Source organism: Lasioglossum baleicum, chromosome 18 (genome assembly GCF_051020765.1).
Source record: "Lasioglossum baleicum chromosome 18, iyLasBale1, whole genome shotgun sequence".
NCBI classification, from domain to species: Eukaryota; Metazoa; Arthropoda; class Insecta; order Hymenoptera; family Halictidae; genus Lasioglossum; species Lasioglossum baleicum.
The window spans coordinates 7,012,610-7,033,551 of NC_134946.1; the positions used below are offsets into that span (position 1 = coordinate 7,012,610).

Here is a 20,942-nt window from a genome sequence, read left to right on the forward strand (position 1 = left end):
CTCTCTTTTCTTCATCAATTGCAAGATTCTCGGGTCAGATAAAAAGTGATTGCAATGTGTCGATACTCTTACAGTTAGATTCTTTTTTTGTTTGTTCAGATTCTCATTTTTGTCATAAATGCATAAAATCCGCAGTGTATAGTCCTTACTATTGCAAAATAAAAATAGTCCAAGTCAATTGTCAGACAAAGAAGTTAAATAATTGCGGCGACACTCTTAGGTTCCTCATAGATTGTATAGAATTTTGAATTTCACTTAATCATTTTTGTCATAAATGCATAAAATGTCTACCAATCGCCATCATATATGTATCAGCGAGGTACTGAGAATGTTTAAATGAAATGAAAAGGTAACAACAGGGGATGATAGTATAGTGATAAGCTTACGAACCGTTGCAGAATAAATTGTGTCCAAGAAAAAAGAAAAAAAAGAAAAACAGCAATCGCGAAATGGATAAAAAGTGTTCTCTTGTTTAATTCCATTTCTCTCTTTCTTCAGCTACCTGCCACTTGATGTAACGTCATGCACGTCGCGCGCCATTTACATTCTTTCAACTACATCGAAAGCATGCATTTTCTTGGGACAAGCTTTGCCAGTAGCGATTGTACGCTTATGTACACTACAACATAACCAGCCACGACGGCAGGAGTGGCTAATTAAAAAGTCAATCAACCTGATAATAGAAATAAAACCGCAACGTCCGATTTATTGTGCCCGGGAACGTGTTTCACGCATGGAAAATTATTTCGCACCGATCAATAATATTTCTTTAGAGAACCGTGACCGAATCCATTACGTTAGTACAGTTCTGAACAAATTTCTGCTAGAAACGAATCAAAAATGTGATCGACGTTCAGTAGAAAAAGAAATAATTCGGTTTTTTCTACATTTTTCAACCGAAAAGCACTTCTGTCGTTTATTATAAATTAATAGGACTCTGTTTTTGAATGATTGCGAAAGTTCGTACTCGCTTTTCAGAGACCTCAAGTTGCTTTTTAAAAAGGAGTGCAGCAGCTTATAAAACTTTGAAAGGCATTTGTAGAAAATGGTGGTGATTGTACTTACGTATAATTAATTGACATTAATTATGTATAACTAATTGGACACGAGCTTTTGGATTGGATAATTGCAAACATAAACACTCGACTGGTGACTCAGAGTCACCACTAAAAATTGCTGTACCATTGTTCAAAATATTATTGCAATATTAAATATGTAGGGATCTAACCAATGACTAAAGATTTAAATATTGCACGAGGTATCATATTAATTTCATATCCATAAAATGAAAAAAAATCATATATGTAGAATGGAATTATTCTAGGTCGGAAGAAATGTTTAACACTAAACCTGCCGAGTACTAAAAGCGATTAAAATGTTTTAGCTTACAAAAATGACAAGGCTCTATTCAGTTAGATTTTGTGCAACTTTAATTACAATATATGCTTGTATAAAGAAATTTATCGAATCAATTTCCATGTGAACAACTTCGTAATTTCAATAATTGTAAGACGAACAATATAAAACCGGTCATTTGACCGGCAGTTTAGTGTTAATATTGTCGAGATAAAACAGCTCCGAGTGCGAAGGGTTAAATCTTCTCAGACCAAATATAAAAACATATTTCAAAAGGCATATACATAGTAGAATCTTTAACACGGGGATGTTATGAATATTTTCATTCGAATTCCCATAAATTAGCCCAGAAAAATCTAATAATCAGTCTTCCGACACTGCTGTTCCCTTACTTGAATAAAAATATAGAGGCAACGACAGTTCGTTTAATCGTTTTTCTATCTCGCATCATTTTAGCCGACGAATTACAATAACTATCGAACAATGAATAATTAAAAAGAATTCCTTTTGATATTGTATGAGAATTTATTTAATCGAATAAGTAGAATTTAAATATTTTGGAGCTACTTACCTCCTCATGCGTCTAGGTAGAAAAGATTTCTAAGCGACTAAAATGTTTTATTATCTTTTAAATAGTTCGCCGCTCACTATACTACTATTATGTACAATGGTGTCTGTTGTAAAACTAACATACTAATCAACTGAAGCGAACTTCCTTGTAGTAGTTCTCTACTTACACGAACAATATGTAAAAAGTCTCACTTAAATGCAACCTCCAAACAGGTAAAGACTACATTATTAAGAAGTCAATAGTTTAGCGAGTTGGAAGAAATCTTCTAACAGTTTTAAGTATGAACATTTTCGAGTATTAGAAGCTTACATTTCTTTAAATGAAACAGCAGGAACTATGTAAGAGGTGAAGCTGTCTGTATATTGCTGTATATTGCATTGTGTATTGTTTTTTACAATTAACATAATGACGTATGTACAATTTGAGTACCGTTAAAATTTCTGGAGAAACGAGAAAGAGAGTGTAGCAAACAAGTAATTTATTTTTCAGCCTGCCAGCCATAAAAAGAGGACTCGGCTTACAACAATTGCCCTATCATCTTCCACTCTCGCCTATTTCGTGCATCAATCATTCTATCGTTAGTTACACCTTATTTAAACCTCATTACAGCATGTATAATAGTTTTAATACTATTTTTTATTTACTCAAACTCGGTGTCTGCCACTCGTAAAAATCGCATGACTTGTTTAAAATTGGTTCAAAGGATTTGAATTTTTTTAGTTAGACCGACTAGTTTGCCAGTGAATGAGTAAACAAATATTTTTCTCTAGATTGCAAATTTCAGGAATCGTACAATACTGAAAAAAATGATGTTTCCGTTCTGAGATTTTCAAGATTAACCCTTTGCAGTCGGAGCTATTCTAACTCAACAATTAAACACCTCTTCCGGCCTAAAATATTTTCATTTCCTATGATTTTTGAAATTTTATGGATATTTTTTTTATTTTATTTATTTTACGACGCTTCCTTAACTGCCAGGGTTATTTCGATGAAAATGGCGTAATACCTCATACAATACTAAATGTTCAGTAATTGATTAGTAGGCAGCGGATCTTTCGGCAAAATAAAAATTTTCTATCGGAATCGCGACAAACTGGAGTGAAATGAGAATTGATTTTCTATCGTAATGTGTGTAACAGGCTGAAAATGATCTAACACTATTTTTAAAATGTTTTCACTGTATCAAATGTCAGTGGACATTGACATCGACGCTGTCTACTGATTAGATACCGCTATATTGCGTAATGTAAACAAGCTCTAACGTAAACAACAAACTCAGAATTACCACTCAAGTTGTTCAGGATAAAAAGATAAAATTGATATCCGACATTACCACCCTCTCCTCGATTGGAGCAAAAGTGACTGTGACGCCTGCCTGCGCACAGAACCGGATAGGACTAACACCTCGGAAAGGGATATAAGTGAAATGAAAATAATTTCGGAAAATCACAATGTGATTACAAGTCTCGCGCGTATCGATGTCTTGTACGATCGAAAACAATCTATCGGGCCGATCGTCGGTATCGCGCGGTCGCTTTTAAGGGGATCTTAGCGAAGACAGGATTTTTTGCTTTTCCTGGCCAATAAAAAAAGGAAGAGCTTCGCGGATACGCCGACATTTTAAAAAGGTTTTAACGAGCGAACCTTCGTCAAGCGTCGATACGAAACACGACGTAGAGTGGATCGCAGAGCGGAGCGGAGCAGAACGCGGAGCGGTGGCGCGGCGGGCTAGGCGCACTCTCTGCCCGTCGCCGTCGCGACGCAAAGTAATTAAATGCAGAGAAGAAGGAGAACCGAACGTGAAGGGCTGGCTGGCTCTGGCCGGGATGGTGGGCTCGGGTGCTAAGGGAGGGATGAAGGTAGCGAGGGCGTTTCTGAGGCCACTCCCCGAGTCTTATGGAACTGGCAATCTGGCTCTGAAAATTCGTGATCAAGTGTGCTCGGACAGAATGCACCTTGGCAGCCAGGTAAAGCGCGCCAGGTCCGCGTCCAACGATTCTCTTCGGTTCCCTTCTCTCGTATTTACAGTGATTCCCATTAATATTCGGACCCGCTCAAAAGAAAAAAGAAAAAAACGATAACTTTGTTTAATGAAATGTATAATATTCAAATGTTCTCGGCGCAACGGTTCGATCAGTTAATAGGAAAAAAGCAAAATTTGCACGTTAGTTAGGAACTTTCAACGTTTCTGATCGATCGACCAGTTACGTTCTGTGTCTAATGACTTTGATGGTCTATGATCCAGTATCCTGTCTGACGACATGAAAGCAGCATGTGCTAAGACAATTTCAATTCCGTATTTATAATCTTTATAAAGCAATGTAAGTAAATTATTGCAGTATCTTGTTGCATTGTTACATTCTGGTTACGCAGATATTTTAAAGTTTCTGGTTTTACATTGTGAAAATATATTTTTCAGACGCAGTTTTTTCTACTTTCTTGAAAATGATCTGAATGAAGATCGAAACGTTGAAAGTTCCTAACTAACGTGCAAATTTTGCTTTTTTCCTATTAACTGATCGAACCGTTGCGCCGAGAACATTTGAATATTATACATTTCATTATCTTGCGATCGATATTTCAAACAACATTTACTTTGTTTAATATTGGACTTTTTAATGGATTTTTTTCAGAAATTGCAATTGGTCGAAAATGTAGAGAAAATACTAAAAGTTGCATTTTACAAGTGGTCGAAATTTCTATAAAGTCACTGTGTTTTGTGCCCGTGCGTAATCAATACCGGCCGGTTTGTGTACTTCTTTAAGGCCTGGTTTACGTTGTATTTTTGTCCAGACGAATTTAAAAGTTGTTGCACACGTGTTGTCGTTACCAGGAGCTCCAGTTCAGCTCGAAATTGTGCTGGATTTTTCCTTTCCTTAGCTGCAGACCACGTTAATATTGAATGTTGTCTCTTTGACTATTTTTTATTACTACCTTTAAGATGATTTTTTCCCGTAATTTTCACGTAAATTGATATAATTATTAATCACAGTATATGACCGATTAGTTTTCTTAGCAATTGCGCGATCAGAGCAGCCCATATCTTTATAAGCATCATCGATTGATGCTTTTTCTTCGGTTGTTAGTACTTTTCCTCTCGGCATTCTCATACACGTGAATCAAATTATAACAAACGGGATTTCTGTGAGCTCTAAAACTAATACTTTTAGAATACATTCGCAGTTTTCCGTAGTTCTCTGCTCAGAATACAGAGAAACACTAAGCGACTTTATACAGAAACTTCGCACTTGTGTTCTGCACCACACAGAAAGAAATTTAGAAAAACGTAAATAGTAAACATAGCGGTCTAGAGTACGCAGTCCGAGTGTCTACAAGGCACAAGACCAGATACGATAAATCAACAAAAATGGTGATATTTTTTTCAAATATCTATGAACAGGAAGATGACTTTATAGAAATTTCGACCACTGTATCTTATGTATATTGAAAATTTAAAAAATACGTTTTATACAAGATCTGTGTCAATGTATGCACTGTGAAAGTTTCGTCGAAATCGGCTGATGCGGGAAAAATGACAGACACTGAAATATCTAAGTAAGAATCCTTCGATTTATTTCAGTTAGAGGCCGAAAATCGTAAAAACCTAAAATTTTCAACATTTTTAAACGTTTCTAGTGCAATGCAACGTCGACCGATTTTAATGAAATTTTCAGAATATGTTTAATTGATACAGATCTACGTGTTTTCTAAGTTTTCGTTACAAACTCACATAAAAATGTTGCAAAATACAGCTTTCAGTATTGTCTCTGCAATTCGATGTGTGACGTCGGTAGCGAATGTAATTAACATAGATATTGTTTGCGGGAGACGCTTAAAATGCGTTGCACAGTAAGAATTAGGCGCCAACCGTTGCGAGACATGTAGTAGGTAAATCATAATTACATTATTAATCGTTTCGCGACTGTAACCACCGATCCGAAAAAATTGCTCGCTTTACGGGGTGGATTGATGAAAAAACTGCCCGCAAACAATGTGTTAATACTATTATATTATATTAGTTCAGGACGATAACATTTTTTGCCACCGCAGTGGAGGTAATCGACATAGTAAACAGGAGCATGACGTCTTGTATTTGACGGCACTCGTCCGTAAAAGGTAAGTTTTTGTATAATACAGTATACAGTATGTAGATGCCATCTGTTATTCATTGAGTACGTGACAGAAAAACAATGGAAACGATTCTAATAAGATTTGAACCATAACAGTAGACCATAATGGTGGAGCGAAAATTGCAGATGAGCTGTGACTGTCGTAAAACATGCAATGCTGTGCTTACCGTCGATTTTTGCTTCGTAAGCTGAAAAACAAAAGTTGTCGAGGATTGTCCAAATTGTACAATTGTACGAGGATTCTATAACAGCCTTGTTTCGGAATCTTTTTTGCACACCATTATGTTATTGTAAAAACGAAAATTCTCGTTGTTTTATAGGATTACCTGTCCAGTGAATGAACACTTGAGCTGCATGTTTGTTGAAAGTAATATTTTCAAATGGTTTTTTTTGTTTTATTTCCTGAATGCTGTTTCTATAAGAGAAGTTAACTATAAGAAGCTAACAATGTTTAAATGGTTACAGCTTGTATTGAAAATCTGGCATAAGACAACAAAAAATGGACGGAATGACCGATGAATGAACATAAATTTCTAATAAATGAATAGAGGTATCGAGATGAATAAAAATTACGCAAACAAACTTAGCATAAGGCCGTTCAACCATTTCAAAACACAGATTGCTGATCTCACGACGACATAATGCTTTCCTCTAAAAATAAAACTATTTCCCATGATGCAGCAGATGAGAAACTGAAGACACATTTTTGCTAAAAAAAATTCTATAAATCGAAACCACCGTGACAGTATTAAAACTTTTTTTCGTAGATGATTCTTTCACAGATTTGAAGATTGAAGCCTCTCCTTTGTATCGACACCTTAAAAATTGGCGTACTATTTTCGTCCACTGTTTTAAAGACCTCACGGAGTGTGTTGCGTCACTGTAAGATTGTCTGTACACCTTTCATTTAAACCGCAACAGAACGACTAAAAGAAAATCGTACATCAAGACTTTCTGTGTCATTGTTAGACTGCTGATTTTTATACAAAATAAAAATTGTTTACATTGATTACAAGATACAGGAACTACACAGTCATTTATTTCTTTTCTGAATCATTTTATTGGGTTGAAGGCAATGCTAATTCTTCGAATGTTTCAACTATTTTATATTTGTTCTACCTATTTCTATTATAAATGCATAAAATCCGCAGTCTAGTCGTTATAAAAGGATGACTTCAATCTTCAAATCTACAGAAGATTAATTCACGAGAAATTTTCAATATTTTCAGAGACGCTTCGATTTGGTAGCATTTTCGAGAGAGCATGTCTTCAATCTTGCAACTGTCACGTTGTGCGAAATTGTCTCCGGCAAACACGAATGATGCTTTGTAATAGTAGAATTCTGAAACGTTGAAATAAGACCGGGATTATTATTGCAGCATTTGTTTCAACGACATCATCACTATTTAAGCATCGATAATCTCTCGATGCTGGGAGATTTAGTGTTCCAAATATTTTTTTTTTTATCCTGATCCTGTGAGTACGTCGCACATACATTTTTTGTGACAAAGCCGTGAAGAAACCTGTGGTCTATTAATACCAAAAAGTCGAACGAACAGTTCGATCGAAATTGCAAGTTGATTTCTAATGTCTGCGCATTGCACCGTTGCTACCGGGTAGCTGTCAACGTATAATTGATGTGAAAACGTATTGTCCGGGAAAGTGGTCAACGGGCGCATTTAACCGGCGCGTTTATGGTAATTAGAGCTGCGAAAGGTGCGGCCAGGTGCGGTCGAGCCTCTTTCTCGCGGTGAACGTTCAAATTGGCTCTTGCAAATTGCGGCATTAATTCGACACGCTTCCAATGCAAGCAGCTACTTACTGCTTAACTATCGTTCGATTTTATTAGCGTGCCGAAAAAGTGTACGTAAACTGCGTCTATCACGCTCGATTAACTCTACATATAAATTCGATATTTATAGAGAAACTGTAGCAGTCGACATTATAAAGGGTGTCCCAACAAGAGCGGAAAATTTAAATTTGGCGAAATTTCTGTTCGATGGTAGACAGTCTGCCATTATTAAAAATGGACCGCTATTCGGCACAACAAAAATGGTGAAAACTACGGAAAACCCCCGTCTTAGCATTATCAGTAGACTGCGGATCCCTATGCATTTATGAATAAATTTGTTGGGTGAAATAAAAAACAGTAGAAGATTTTAAAAATTCAGGAATGTTGTATTGTTGCTTTTAATATAACGAAGTCGTAAAGGGATGAAATGAATTTTCATGTTATTCCTGCTTAGCACAACCAATGCAAAACATTTTTATTTTGCATAAAGATCGGCAGTCTAATTATTATCAGGAAATGAGAAGGCGCATCCCGCACCCTTGCAATGCTGGAAACGAGAACTACGCCCTTCAAGCCTTTGGATTTCTTTATCTGGGGTTTTTTGAAGTTAAAAGTTTCAGCTACAATTATGCCAAAATGTGATTGAAAATTTCGTCAAAAGAACGCAAATGTGCCAGCAAAGCCGAGGAGGGCGTTTACACATATCTACTTTGTGGTTAAATCAAAATTTCGATGGTAAATAAAGAAAAACTGTATGTTATTCGGAATTTAAATATTCCACTCTTGTTGGGACACACTTTATTTGCAGAGATATGATCACTCGACCGTGAATCTTTCTACAAACTATTACTTACTGTGGTACTAAACTAAAAATAAATATTTTGCCCTGAATTTTGCGCAATTCAATGAGAATGTATTCTCGTTCGCAGGGCAAACAAACTTGTAAATCATTATCATATTTTTCTAATTTCAGGATTTGAATGAACATTCTTCAGAAATGGTAAAAGTAAGACCATTTTTCTTCTACATATCTCGATCACCGCAAGACTGTTGTTTACACAATTGTACATTCTTTATATTGCTTTAAATTTCATACTTTGATACAATAAAAATATGAAAAGAAACTTCTGCCTTTTTAATAGAAAAAATTAAGTCCTCAGCGTTGCGTACATTGGAGTGAACGAGAGGAGCTCATTACTGCGGCACTCATTTAGCGATTCACTTCTTAATACAAATCTAATAGAATCAAATTTGGTAAAACCAGCATTCGAACGTATTACTTTTAAAATACTCAGAGGTACACTTATACATACCTGTTTCAAGATCGACGGTGTAGGCGAGGCCTGCCCATGGATCTTCTTCTTGTGTTTCGAACTCCTTTGTATCTTTCTGGAAACGAAGGTTTGTTAAAAAAAATCATTATTAACCCCCGGACAACGGACGATTTTTACAGCTATATAATTGGCAATGCTTAGGACCGTACAAAGAGCCCTAATTAATCATTTTAAAAAATCTACTTTTGATGATATCTCGTGTAGACACATTAGTCTTTCTATATGCTCAATGAAACAGCTATTCAGTTATTTTAATTGCCACAAATTGAGTATTTAACCCCTTGCCCTACGATTTATTTTATGGTTTCAGTGATTATAACTTTTATTGTAGTTCGTAATCACCTAAAAAAGGAGAAAGTTTATGTCTATTGCATGCCTACATGTTCTCCGATAACTATACATTAACAAAACCAAAATGGAATTTCATTTCGGTTTAAAGGAGATTAATAGGACACATATTTGTTAGACTCTGTCCAGAATATTCATCACGAGTCTGATATGATATTGTAGGGCAAGGGGTTAAATGACGATATGGATGTTCCCGGTAAAAAATGGCTCCGTCACAGCACTCGGAGGGTTAAGTCTTCTTTCGAAAAGAAGGTTTGCTTTCTGAATGATATCAGAAAAGCAACGTTACCTATATAATTCATTAGCATTAATAATATACACATGTATTTTCTGGATATCATAAAATTAAATGTTAATCATCTTCGTAAATAGATAGGCCTGCTTATTTATGCTCTAGATTCGCCAGAAAAAGATTCATTAAAATCGACAACCCCGTCAATGTGACCTCTCCTTGGAAGAAGAGTCGCCAATCTACCGATGACCGCGTCGGATTTGAAGTTTGTTGAAGAAATGAAGTTGTTTTGAAATTTGGCGATCGCTTTCGACTGTGAATCAAGACGCTTTCTCGTGCACGTATAATCAAAAGGATCACGTCGTTCGCACGACAATGATGGATTTTAATTGGACGGGATTTGAGATAGAGAGAGAGAGAGACCGTCAAGGTTGGCGATCATAGAAACGTCATAATCAAGGGATCCTAACGGCTACGTGAGAAAGGAGTAAAGGGCGCTGATACGCTCGAGGCCATAGGTCGGCCATGTCAGTGTTATATACGAGCTGCAGTGAAATGAGTTTAATGAAAACAGCATTGTAGTCGATCATTAATCATAGGGACTCTCTGATAGTGGCTATCCGACCACCACTAGCTTCTCTCTCTTCTACCCATTCTACCTGCCGCTTTTCATACCCTTCTACCGTTGCTTCAGTCTCTTTTTCATTCTGCGTGATGTATCGTTGTTGAGTGGTGCGTTATCCGAAGACCCGGGGTTATGAATACAAAGTTCGATCAATTCCCCCGCGCGCTTCGATCAACCAACTTCCACGAAACGAAATTAAGTGCGGCACCGGTAGCATGCCAAAAACAATTCGTACCCAGCCCCGGTTCGGCTACCAGTGTAGTCTTGCTTTTAACACGTTCACTGTAGAATCAACACTCACAAAACTCCAACGAGATAGACATCTATTTCACCCTCAGATGGCAGATCTTTCTGACAACCAGAGAGTTGTACTAATTTAAATACATTGTCATTGAATTACATCGTATTCTAATACACACACGGTATTTGCATTACACAATTCGAACTTTTCACTTCATTTAATTGCTAATTACGCGAATCACAAGTGTAATCGAAATACAAATTACTCAATGTGTACATTACTCGCTTAATGCGAAAAATACCTTTCATTTCTATCCGTATTTCTTCCGTTTTGCACTCACAGACAACTCAATTTTATGTTTATGTTTATGAGGGTGTTTTCTTACGCGACGATGATCAGCCTTCGAACTTTATCCGAACTAATCATTGGAACATGAGTGGAGTTATCTAGCTATAATGTCAGGTTAATTTTTTACTCTAATTTGTACGATAAAAATCGTGTTTGTATATGAATCGTTGTAGATTGAACTATTTAAATGCATTAAAATGCATTTCTTCAGTGTCGCGAATTAAACAGGTAAATACGATCCTATTTGTATCGTTGGTTAGTGTCAATTTAATCAGAAAATATCACAAGAAGTTTCACCAAAAAAAAAAATTGAAAATAGAAAAGTTTTGTCATTGGATTCCAATTAAAAAGAACTGGATTCAGTATTTAAATTCAGTTGATCGCGTGGAGACGAACTTTTTTTTAATGAATGTATAAATATCGATTAGCAATGAGGGATTTTTACTGTGTTGAACTTGTACACAGGTATTAGGTATAACTGTTTAGTTGAACCAGGACTTCTGCAATCGACAGTACACATCGAATTTACGTCGATTCCACCAAATAAGTATGAAATCAATGAGCCACCGTGACTGTCGAATACGCTATTGAAGTCACCAGGTTGCTGCCAGTCACGATTCCGCGAATAATTCGTAACCTGTCATTTTTTCGATTTCGCGTGGCGCCGGGACTGGTACTTCTGACCTGGATTCAATTGTGGATGAAAAATTGATGATGGATGAAAAAAACATGAAAAATTCTTGAGGTGCTCCAAAGTAACAAGAGTCTACAAAGAGCTACACTCTACGCTGAAATGTACACGCTTCTTTTTCGTTTATTTCCGTGAAAAATACTATACACATAAATATATCAAGTCTTTCTACATTATGCAATCAGTCCTCCCTAATTTCCCATACAATGGTGATCAAAATTATCTTTCTAATTTACTTATTAGCTAGTAAAAATTTGTTGCTCCGTTTCCACACTTATCCAGAGCCGAATGAACGCGTAGTCAACATTACAAACGCATTCGTTAAAATGGAGCACAAGCGGATAGATTAAAAGCATGGAGAATTGCTTTGAGAATTAATTAAATTGCATGCAACACGAAATTGTGCTCGCGACAATTCAGTATAATGAAGCATGTACATTTCATTCGAAGAGAAAACGCTTGAAAAACACAGAAGCTCCTTTTCGTATGATAAAATACGAACATGAAAAAAATATGCGATAAAGACGCAGAAGAAAATCAATCTAAATTAGAAAGAAGGTTAAAGAATCTCAGAAGAAAAAAGTAGTCGTATACATGCAGACAATGAAACTGGATTAAACAGTGAAGATAATCAAAATGAATCTAATAGTGCCAATGAAGACAGCGAGTGCGATGAACAATTGCACACAGAAACATTCAGAAAAGCAAGTAAGTACTCCTGCTCGTTCGTTCAAAGATTTTCGGACGCAAGTCAATTCTACAGAGATAAGAACACAATCACTTCCTCGCCATATTCCTGTCAGATCCCAATACCAATTTCATATCCATAAAATTTCAAAAAACTCCTAGGCAATGGAAATATTCTAGGTCGGTAGAAATGTCTAATTTTCGAGATAAAATAGCTTGGAGTGCAAAGGGTTAAATGATCATCATTACCTACTTCTTTCCTAACAGTCTTTCATAGATGGGGAGACACTAAGCGATGCTAAAAACCGCAAAGAGAAAACGATCGGAGCAGAGAATTTCGAAGCAGGATGTGACGAGCCGGCCGCCATTTTGCTGGCGGAAATTTCATCGAACAGAAATAATCAGGGAAGAGACGGAGGCTGAGCCCACTTCGGTTCGCTGGGCGCGTTTTCAATTTCCAGGACCATCAATACGTCCCTCGGAATCCCTCTGCCATGCTGCTCCAATCTCTCAGGGTCTGGGCTCCCCTCTCTTTTTATACGGCTTCCTCTCTCTCTCTCTCCTCATCGGTCACGCGGCCAACCGGCTTCCTTCTACCTCACCCTAATCCTCTTCCCTCGAATTTGGTCCATCGATGGCGCCCCTCGTACTGGAAGATGCGCTATACACATCTATCATTTCGGCAAACCCTCCGCTCGCACAGCGCCGCGGACCCCGGCGATTGCGTCCCGTCGAACAAATGAACGGCTGCCACTTTTAATGGTTTTATGAATACACTTTAGATAGTTCCCGTGGAGTGGGGACGGATAGGCGCGTTGTTTTCGAAACCCTCCCCCTACACGGTGGATTACGCAATCGTGTTTCCTCCTTGATCCCTCATATATCTCTCTTTCTTTCTCTCTCTCTCTCACTCTTTTTCTCCCGTCGACATTCTATTAAACCGATCGAAGAAATCTGTTTTCTCGCTCGGCCGGGAAATCCAGTCACTGTAATAGAACCCATTGCCTCGGCGAACCGTTCCAATCTTACGCACCACGAACAATTCGAAACTCATGCCAGATATGTAAAATCGTCGATGATCGTTTATGATCTGACCGCGAGCCAGTATAACGCTATTAACCCCTTGCCGTATCATTATCTTTACAGTTACGGTGATTAAAAACGTCTTTAGTCCGAAAAAAGTCGTAGAAGAGAAAAGAAAGTTGATATTTTTTACACTACATTTTTTACTGCATTTATTTTAATGCTTTAATATTGATTACGAATGAATCAAATTTTATTCTAGTTAAGGAGACGGAAAGAGCAGTCGGAAAAAGGCTCGGATCTGGCCGGGTCCTTGGCCAACCCTCATAAAACAATTTCCCGATGTTACGTTCGCGACGATACACCGATTTACGGACCCATCGTGTCGCGAAATATTATTGTCCTTTCTTTTGCGTCAAACCATTTAAGGAATTAAAAGTAGTATCGAAGTACTGATAGAAAGGGTTCAAATTCAATCAATCAAAGTTCGAACCTGGTTGCGAGGTACTTGATCCCATCCCTACTATTTATTAAAAAGGGCGTCGTACAAAATCGTGTTGACGGTTCGGAATTCGGATTTGAAGTGAAGTGACGGCTTGAACTTGGCTATGCACTACATATATTTTCTTTGTTACAATTCTATTGGTTGTGTTTGCGTTTGTAGGGGTGAGCGTCTGTTTTCCCGATTTTCCATATGGCTGTGGGTGTGTTTGGAACGTTGGAAGTGGGAAGTTTATTATGTTTTAGGTCTCATCAATTTTCGGGCTTACGGTTTTTCGGTCGTACGGGTGACCAATCCTTCTGCAATTTTTGGGAAATTGTTTTATGACGGTTGGCCAAGGACCCGGCCAGGCCCGAGCCTTGTTCCAACTTCTCGGGTTGCCAGGTCTGTTGCGCACGTGGCAACCACTTGCCGTATTTTAACGAGCCACGCTCGTCATGAAGATTTTGAACAAAATCTAACAAATCGTTACGCCTTTCTTTTTAACTGAAATAAAATTTAAAATTCATACTTGTTAGACTTTGTTCAAAATCTTCATCTCCCTCTGAGGCAAAGTCAGTAGTCAAAATGAGAAAGGTCATACGTGATACCCAGACTGCAACATAACAATTTATGCAAAATAACAATTGTGTGTACCTCTCTGTATTAATTGCAAGACGCAAAAGCCACAAATACAATAAGAACCTTCCTTTAATCATTCCAATAAGTTGAAAATAATGTATTGATATTATAAAATTATATTAATCTTCCATCTGTTCACCTGCCAATAATTGCATCAAAAATGCATCAAATTTTCAGTCTAGTGCTAACAATATTCTAGATCAGATTAGTGCGAAGGGTGAACCCTAACCCAGAGCAGGCGAGATCCCTGAACTGCGGATAAAAATTTTCTAAGTCAATTGCAAGCAACAGAAGCTGCATAGACAATTATTTCATCAATAGACTGCGGATAAGATGCATTTATGATAAAAATGAACAGGTAGAATATGTACGAAATGATGTAGACACGCTAAAACAGTTTAAAGATAATATTATAATACATCCCTAAAGCTTGTCTCAGTGTGTGATCGCTTCTGAAATTCTTTTGGATAGTACAAACATTAATAAACTTCGGTCTAAACTATGTTTGCTACAAGAAAAATTAATTTTTCAAGATAGACGAAGAAGCTTCTCATATAGCTTCTGTTTCTTACAATTCCTCAATATGTACATACGTCTTCTTTTTCTTCTAAGAAATGATCAGAAACAAAAAAACCCTAATCGCTGCAACCGTGAAGCAGATTGTACAGCAAGGGGTTAATACAATATGTACCAAGTACTGTTTTCCTCTTTGTATTAATTCCTTCTTACGTATACCATGTTCCATAAGGATATAAAAACAATGTAACAGCTGTGTAATGTAAGCTACATGTAACACGACTGTGCTTGCTAAATAAACCAATCGGTTTAAAGCAATAATAAATAAATAAATAGGTACAGCTAACCTTTCGACTGGTCCTCGCGTACTCTACAGACGACTATGACGAAAACACTGGACAATGAATCAACTTTCCTTCTCCCGTTGAAAGAAAGGGTCCTCAGGCTTTCACGGAGCAAGCGAACCCCCGGCTATCTCGAAATTACGCTCCGAAAACAATGGTTGTCAATACGCGGTGAAAGAAGTTAGGGTAACGTAGGACAGGTGACTAGAGTTCCCTTTGTTCTCGGCTGTTCGCGAACTACGCCCGTGGATCGGCGTGTTCGTTCTCGATCGGGACGCGTCGTTCACAAAGGTGGAACCCGCTGGAACAATGCGATCTTCGAGGAGGAAGAATCCAAGAGACGAAGCGGGCAGATAGCGACGCGCGGAAAAAGAAGGAAGGAACACATCGACTACCGAAGGTCGGGAGAAGAACGGAGAAAACGAGGAGAGGACCCAGAGGAGACGGTGAAGGGAAGAGAGAAAGAACGTCGAGAAGTCTGATGGGCTACCCGCCCAGAACGGCGGTGCAACGTCATTGTCGGTGACCATACTATGGATGAGCTCTCGTAGCCTCGAATCTCCTGGATCCTTAAATGCTCTTCGTGTGCCCATCGACCGAAACGCGCCGCCCGAAGGAAATCGACGTTCAACGATATTTTCGTCGCGTCGCGTTGCGTCGCACAATAGAAACCCAACGAAATCAGTCGTCCCGGAACGTACACACAACTCTCTCTCTCTCCAAAGAATACCAAGGAAAATGTACCTGTACCTGTTACCGCGGTACTATTTCCTTAGCGAGATTAAAATACGTAAAAATAAATATTTTGCCCGGATTAAATTGGTACAATCCGATAAGAATGTATTCTCGTTGGCGAGGCGAACAAAATTGTCAATCATTCTCATATTTTTATAGTCTCAGCATTTGAAAGAACATTCTTCATGAACGGTAAAAAGAGAAGATCATTTTTTCTTCCATCTCGATCACCAAAGGACTGTTGTTCACATGATTGTACATTCTTCATATTGACACAATAAAAATATATAAAAAGAAACTTCTCTTGCCTTTTTTGAAATGAAGGTGGAGCTGATTACTGCGGCACAAAAATCGCTAGAATTGTCCCTAATACTGCGGAGTGAATTGCAGCTACGATGAGCGACGAGGTTCACTTCAGCTTAACGTTTTAGGTTAGGTACCTATTCGACACACGTAAGTAGGTAGGATACGATTGTAGATAAAGAGTATTAGATAAAATAAGAAAATCTGGCAATTACAGGTCATCGGGGAGAATGTCTAGAGCAGATTACACAAAAATAACACATTTTGAAAGTCCAATTTCTATCGATTTCGGAGTAATACGTTGCTTTTAAAGCTTTCTACCCCTTGCTGTGCATTATAGCATCAAATTGAAAGTGTATTAGCACATTCGCACCATTATTACGGTATCCTTCCGTGCTCTCTTACATTTTTTAAAGATTCTTCTGCAGACTCTTCACTATTGCTCACTGTACAAGACAGCGTTAGAAGAAGAAAGCGAAAGGGCTCGGTTGAGAGAATACGATAACGATCGAAGATTTTAAAGTATCCTCGCGTACGAGGAATTAAGCGAAAGACAAGATCGAAGGCCGATAGTTCCGAGGTTTAAAGCGCCAACCGAGATCCTATCCAAAGGCGCGTAGGATGGTTCCTTCTAGCCGCCTAATCTCTTTGGTGTCTACCGAACATGGCTCCCACGAGTTCTGCGGGATTATACCTTTGACTGATCCGCGTTTGACCGATTACCACAACGGAAGCCACATACGGAGGCTTGATAAGAATTAAAAGATGCTCGCGTTCTCCTGAACCAATTCCAATTCAAACAGATTTCCTAACACATTTCATAGTCAGTGGCCATAATAAATAGTGTAGAATAAAATCAAACCGCCTTATTTAATAAAACAAAACCTGAGAAGGTCAGATTTATCATGTTACTTACTAGACTGCGGATTTTATGCATTTATAATAAAAGTAAATAGGTGCAATTTAAACCAGTAGACCGATTAAAAGAATTTAACTACGTTAATTTATTCGTTTCAATTTATTAAAATCCAATTCAGACAGATTCCCTAACACATTTCATAGTCGGTGGCCATAATAAATAGTGTAGAATAAAATCAAACCGCCTTATTTAATAAAACAAAACCTGAGAAGGTCAGATTTATCATGTTACGTACTGGACTGCGGATTTTATGCATTTATAATAAAAGTAAATAGGTGCAATTTAAACCAGTAGACCGATTAAAAGAATTTAACTACGTTAATTTATTCGTTTCAATTTATTAAAATCCAATTCAGACAGATTCCCTAACACATTTCATAGTCAGTGGCCATAATAAATAGTGTAGAATAAAATCAAACCGCCTTATTTAATAAAACAAAACCTGAGAAGGTCAGATTTATCATGTTACTTACTGGACTGCGGATTTTATGCATTTATAATAAAAGTAAATAGGTGCAATTTAAACCAGTAGACCGATAAAAAGAATTTAACTACGTTAATTTATTTGTTTCAATTTATTAAAATCCAATTCAGACAGATTCCCTAACACATTTCATAGTCGGTGGCCATAATAAATAGTGTAGAATAAAATCAAACCGCCTTATTTAATAAAACAAAACCTGAGAAGGTCAGATTTATCATGTTACTTACTAGACTGCGGATTTTATGCATTTATAATAAAAGTAAATAGGTGCAATTTAAACCAGTAGACCGATAAAAAGAATTTAACTACGTTGATTTATTGTTTCAATTGATTAAAATCGTTGAAGAAAGAAAGAAAAACTTCGATCAATTACTCGTTCAATCGTCTTACATTTCACAGAGTTTTGTCCATATAGTTTTGTTTACTTATTTCATTATTTGAATTATTTCAAAAGAATTCGCTGCTGCTTCAAAATAAAATTTCAGTTTGTAAAAACTGTGCTATTCGTCGCATATACATATTACTTCTTGAACTCTGACATTTAATAACACTCAGACATTTTAATAATTGTGAAATAAAAAACAACAGAGAAGTCATTCCAACCCGTTCCATAGTTCCACTGTTAATTGGTGAATTACGATTGTTTTTTCGTCTTTTTTTTTCGAAATTTCAAAGAGGCGTATTAACGGATGAGCAAGTATTATTAACGTGATGACCGAGTACGAGTATTTCACGGGCAGAATCCACAAGATTTTTAAACTTGTCTGAACAGTCGACCCAGAGATTGTAAGAGATAGCCACCCCGAGTGCCGAATTCTTCTGTTAGCCAAGCGAGTGGCGTCATCTTTGTTTAATGCCTCACCGTCGACTTCACGAATCGATATTGATCTATCGACACGGATCGCTTGCTTCTCATGACCATGTCTGCTCGAGTATTAATATGATCAAATTCTGATGTTTTTCTTTGTTCGTTGTTTCCGATCAACGAAGCTCTTCATTCCGACTAGCATTTCAGGCATTCGATTGTCGGAAAAGTTTTAAGCCTTTCTCGAAACGTAGTCTTTGTTGTTTTTTACTTCCTAAATATACGCGTAAGAAAACGTTCTATTGTTCAAAGATTATTGTTAAAGTTAACCCTTTGCACTAGGATTATTACCAGAAAAGAACGCTTCAAATAATGGAACACTTTCAGTTAAGCTATTAATCCTTTGCACTCGGTTGTCCCCTCTGAAGAACCACTAAAAATTGTTGTATCATTATTCAAAATATTATTTACATTATTAAATATATCGGTATCTAATCAATGATTAAATTTATAATTATAATTAATATCTTTAAATTTGCAATTTAATATTTGTATTAAACAAGATTTTAAGTTAATGAAACGTAAAACCTTCAAAGTTTTAAAAATACACTATAAAATCATAATACTTCATCGTAAGAAAAATCATACGGAATGGAAATATTCTAAATCGGAAGAAATGTTTAATTTTCTGGTTAAAATAGCTTCGAGTGCAAAGGGTTAATATCTACCTAATTAAAATATTGATAGACTGCAGATCTTTATGTAAAATAAAAATTTTCCAAGTCACTTGGAAAAAAATGGAAACTACTTAGAAAATTCTTTTCTTGAATATCCTTACGAGGAGGGAAACAATACAATATCGACATTGTTCAATTCTTTGCTCTTCCTACTATTTTAAATTTCACCTAGGTACTTAATTTTGTCACAAATGAACAAAATTCGCAGTTTATATAACAGCATTGAACAATTTATATCGTGTAAATGAAACATCGAATGTCGGGTCCATTTATGAGATGTGTACCTACATATGTGTATACGTAATGAGAATTTAAGTGGCACGTGTTGGAGGAATATCTACATAGCTTTTACCGGCATGTGAAAGCAGAAAGTAGCCGACCCTCTCGATAAACAATAAGTCGTTAATTATGAATCGTAGTCTGTACACGGAAGAAAGCGTCTTAATACCCGAAGTCAATTTGCGATTTGGATCAATCCTTTGTTTCCAAATGGCGGTTGTATGGCGCCAGTTCGAATTACTATACGTTCAACTGAAAATAATTCGAGCATCGCCAAGTTTTGTCTATACTTGGATCAATCGAACGAGTACACATACATAATTTGCTCAATTTCAATTCGTCCTATTCATACATGTATGTAAATATGAGATTAGTGCATATGAAAATTTGAATTCTTATTCAATTTGATATTTATAAATTCAGAGAATGTACTTTCATTTATCAAGAAACAAATGGTTTCATTCCCCTTGAAAAAATGTATAGTTTTGTACAGTTATTTCTGTTGAGGCTTTCGAGTGTAAGCCGTGTCCTAAAGGAAGAAATTTCCCTTTCCTTCTAAATCAAGGAAATTGTATACGGTCGTAATGGTTGTAATGTACATACAGTATAATCAAAATAATTAATAAAGTACTAGAAAATTGTATGCAGTCAAAATGATATACAACGAAGATTTACAAAGCGACGAAGATTATACAACGCTTTTGTGCAAAACTGGCTTCAACTGCGAATGATTAATATCATTGAGGATTGTGATATGTTAGAAAAAAAAAAAATGGTGAAAAGAATAATAGCAGATCCAATTTTACAAACCTTCTCTTCGTTCGCATTGATGGCTTCCAGGGCTTTCAGTTTCTCAATGTCATCCTCGGTTCCTTTTTCCGATGTGGACGGTTTTTTCGTGGTGGCAGTTGGCTGCTCCACCAATGTGAAACCGAGATCCACATCTTGCTTCCAGAGCACCTCGATTAGGTCCATGTCCTGAAAATAGAGGACTTTCTTAAGGACCTTTCACAAAAAGGAATTACAGAAACCCAACGCAACGTAGCAAATGAAAATGAATATTTCCTAATATTCAAATGTAGCACGCGAATTTCTTAATAAGTTTCTTCATTTCGCGAATTCAGAAACGTCTCTAATACCATTCCTTAACTCTCGGAACATATTTTACAGATGCTTTGTTACTATTACAGGAAGTGATGAAATCATTAAATTGTTGAACGTATATTTGCAATTTAATCATTCACAAAATAATCAGACTGTAGCTATAACTTTCATTTAAAAATGGATTATTTCAATGTAATCTGGCCAATTTATGCAAT

At 36.8% G+C, this 20,942-nt stretch overlaps 1 protein-coding gene across 11 annotated transcripts in view; it reads right to left on the reverse strand.

Annotated features, from left to right (window-relative positions):
* Positions 1-20,942, reverse strand: part of Cnc (NFE2 like bZIP transcription factor cap-n-collar) — a 184,870-nt gene that overhangs the window by 109,181 nt on the left and 54,747 nt on the right. For all 11 annotated transcript variants that reach the window (XM_076442745.1, XM_076442748.1, XM_076442740.1 and 8 more), the window contains 2 exons: positions 20,434-20,601; positions 9,163-9,238 (listed from right to left, as the gene is read on the reverse strand). In XM_076442745.1, the coding sequence (XP_076298860.1) occupies positions 9,163-9,238; positions 20,434-20,601 (244 nt within the window). The remainder of the gene's footprint in view (positions 1-9,162; positions 9,239-20,433; positions 20,602-20,942) is intronic.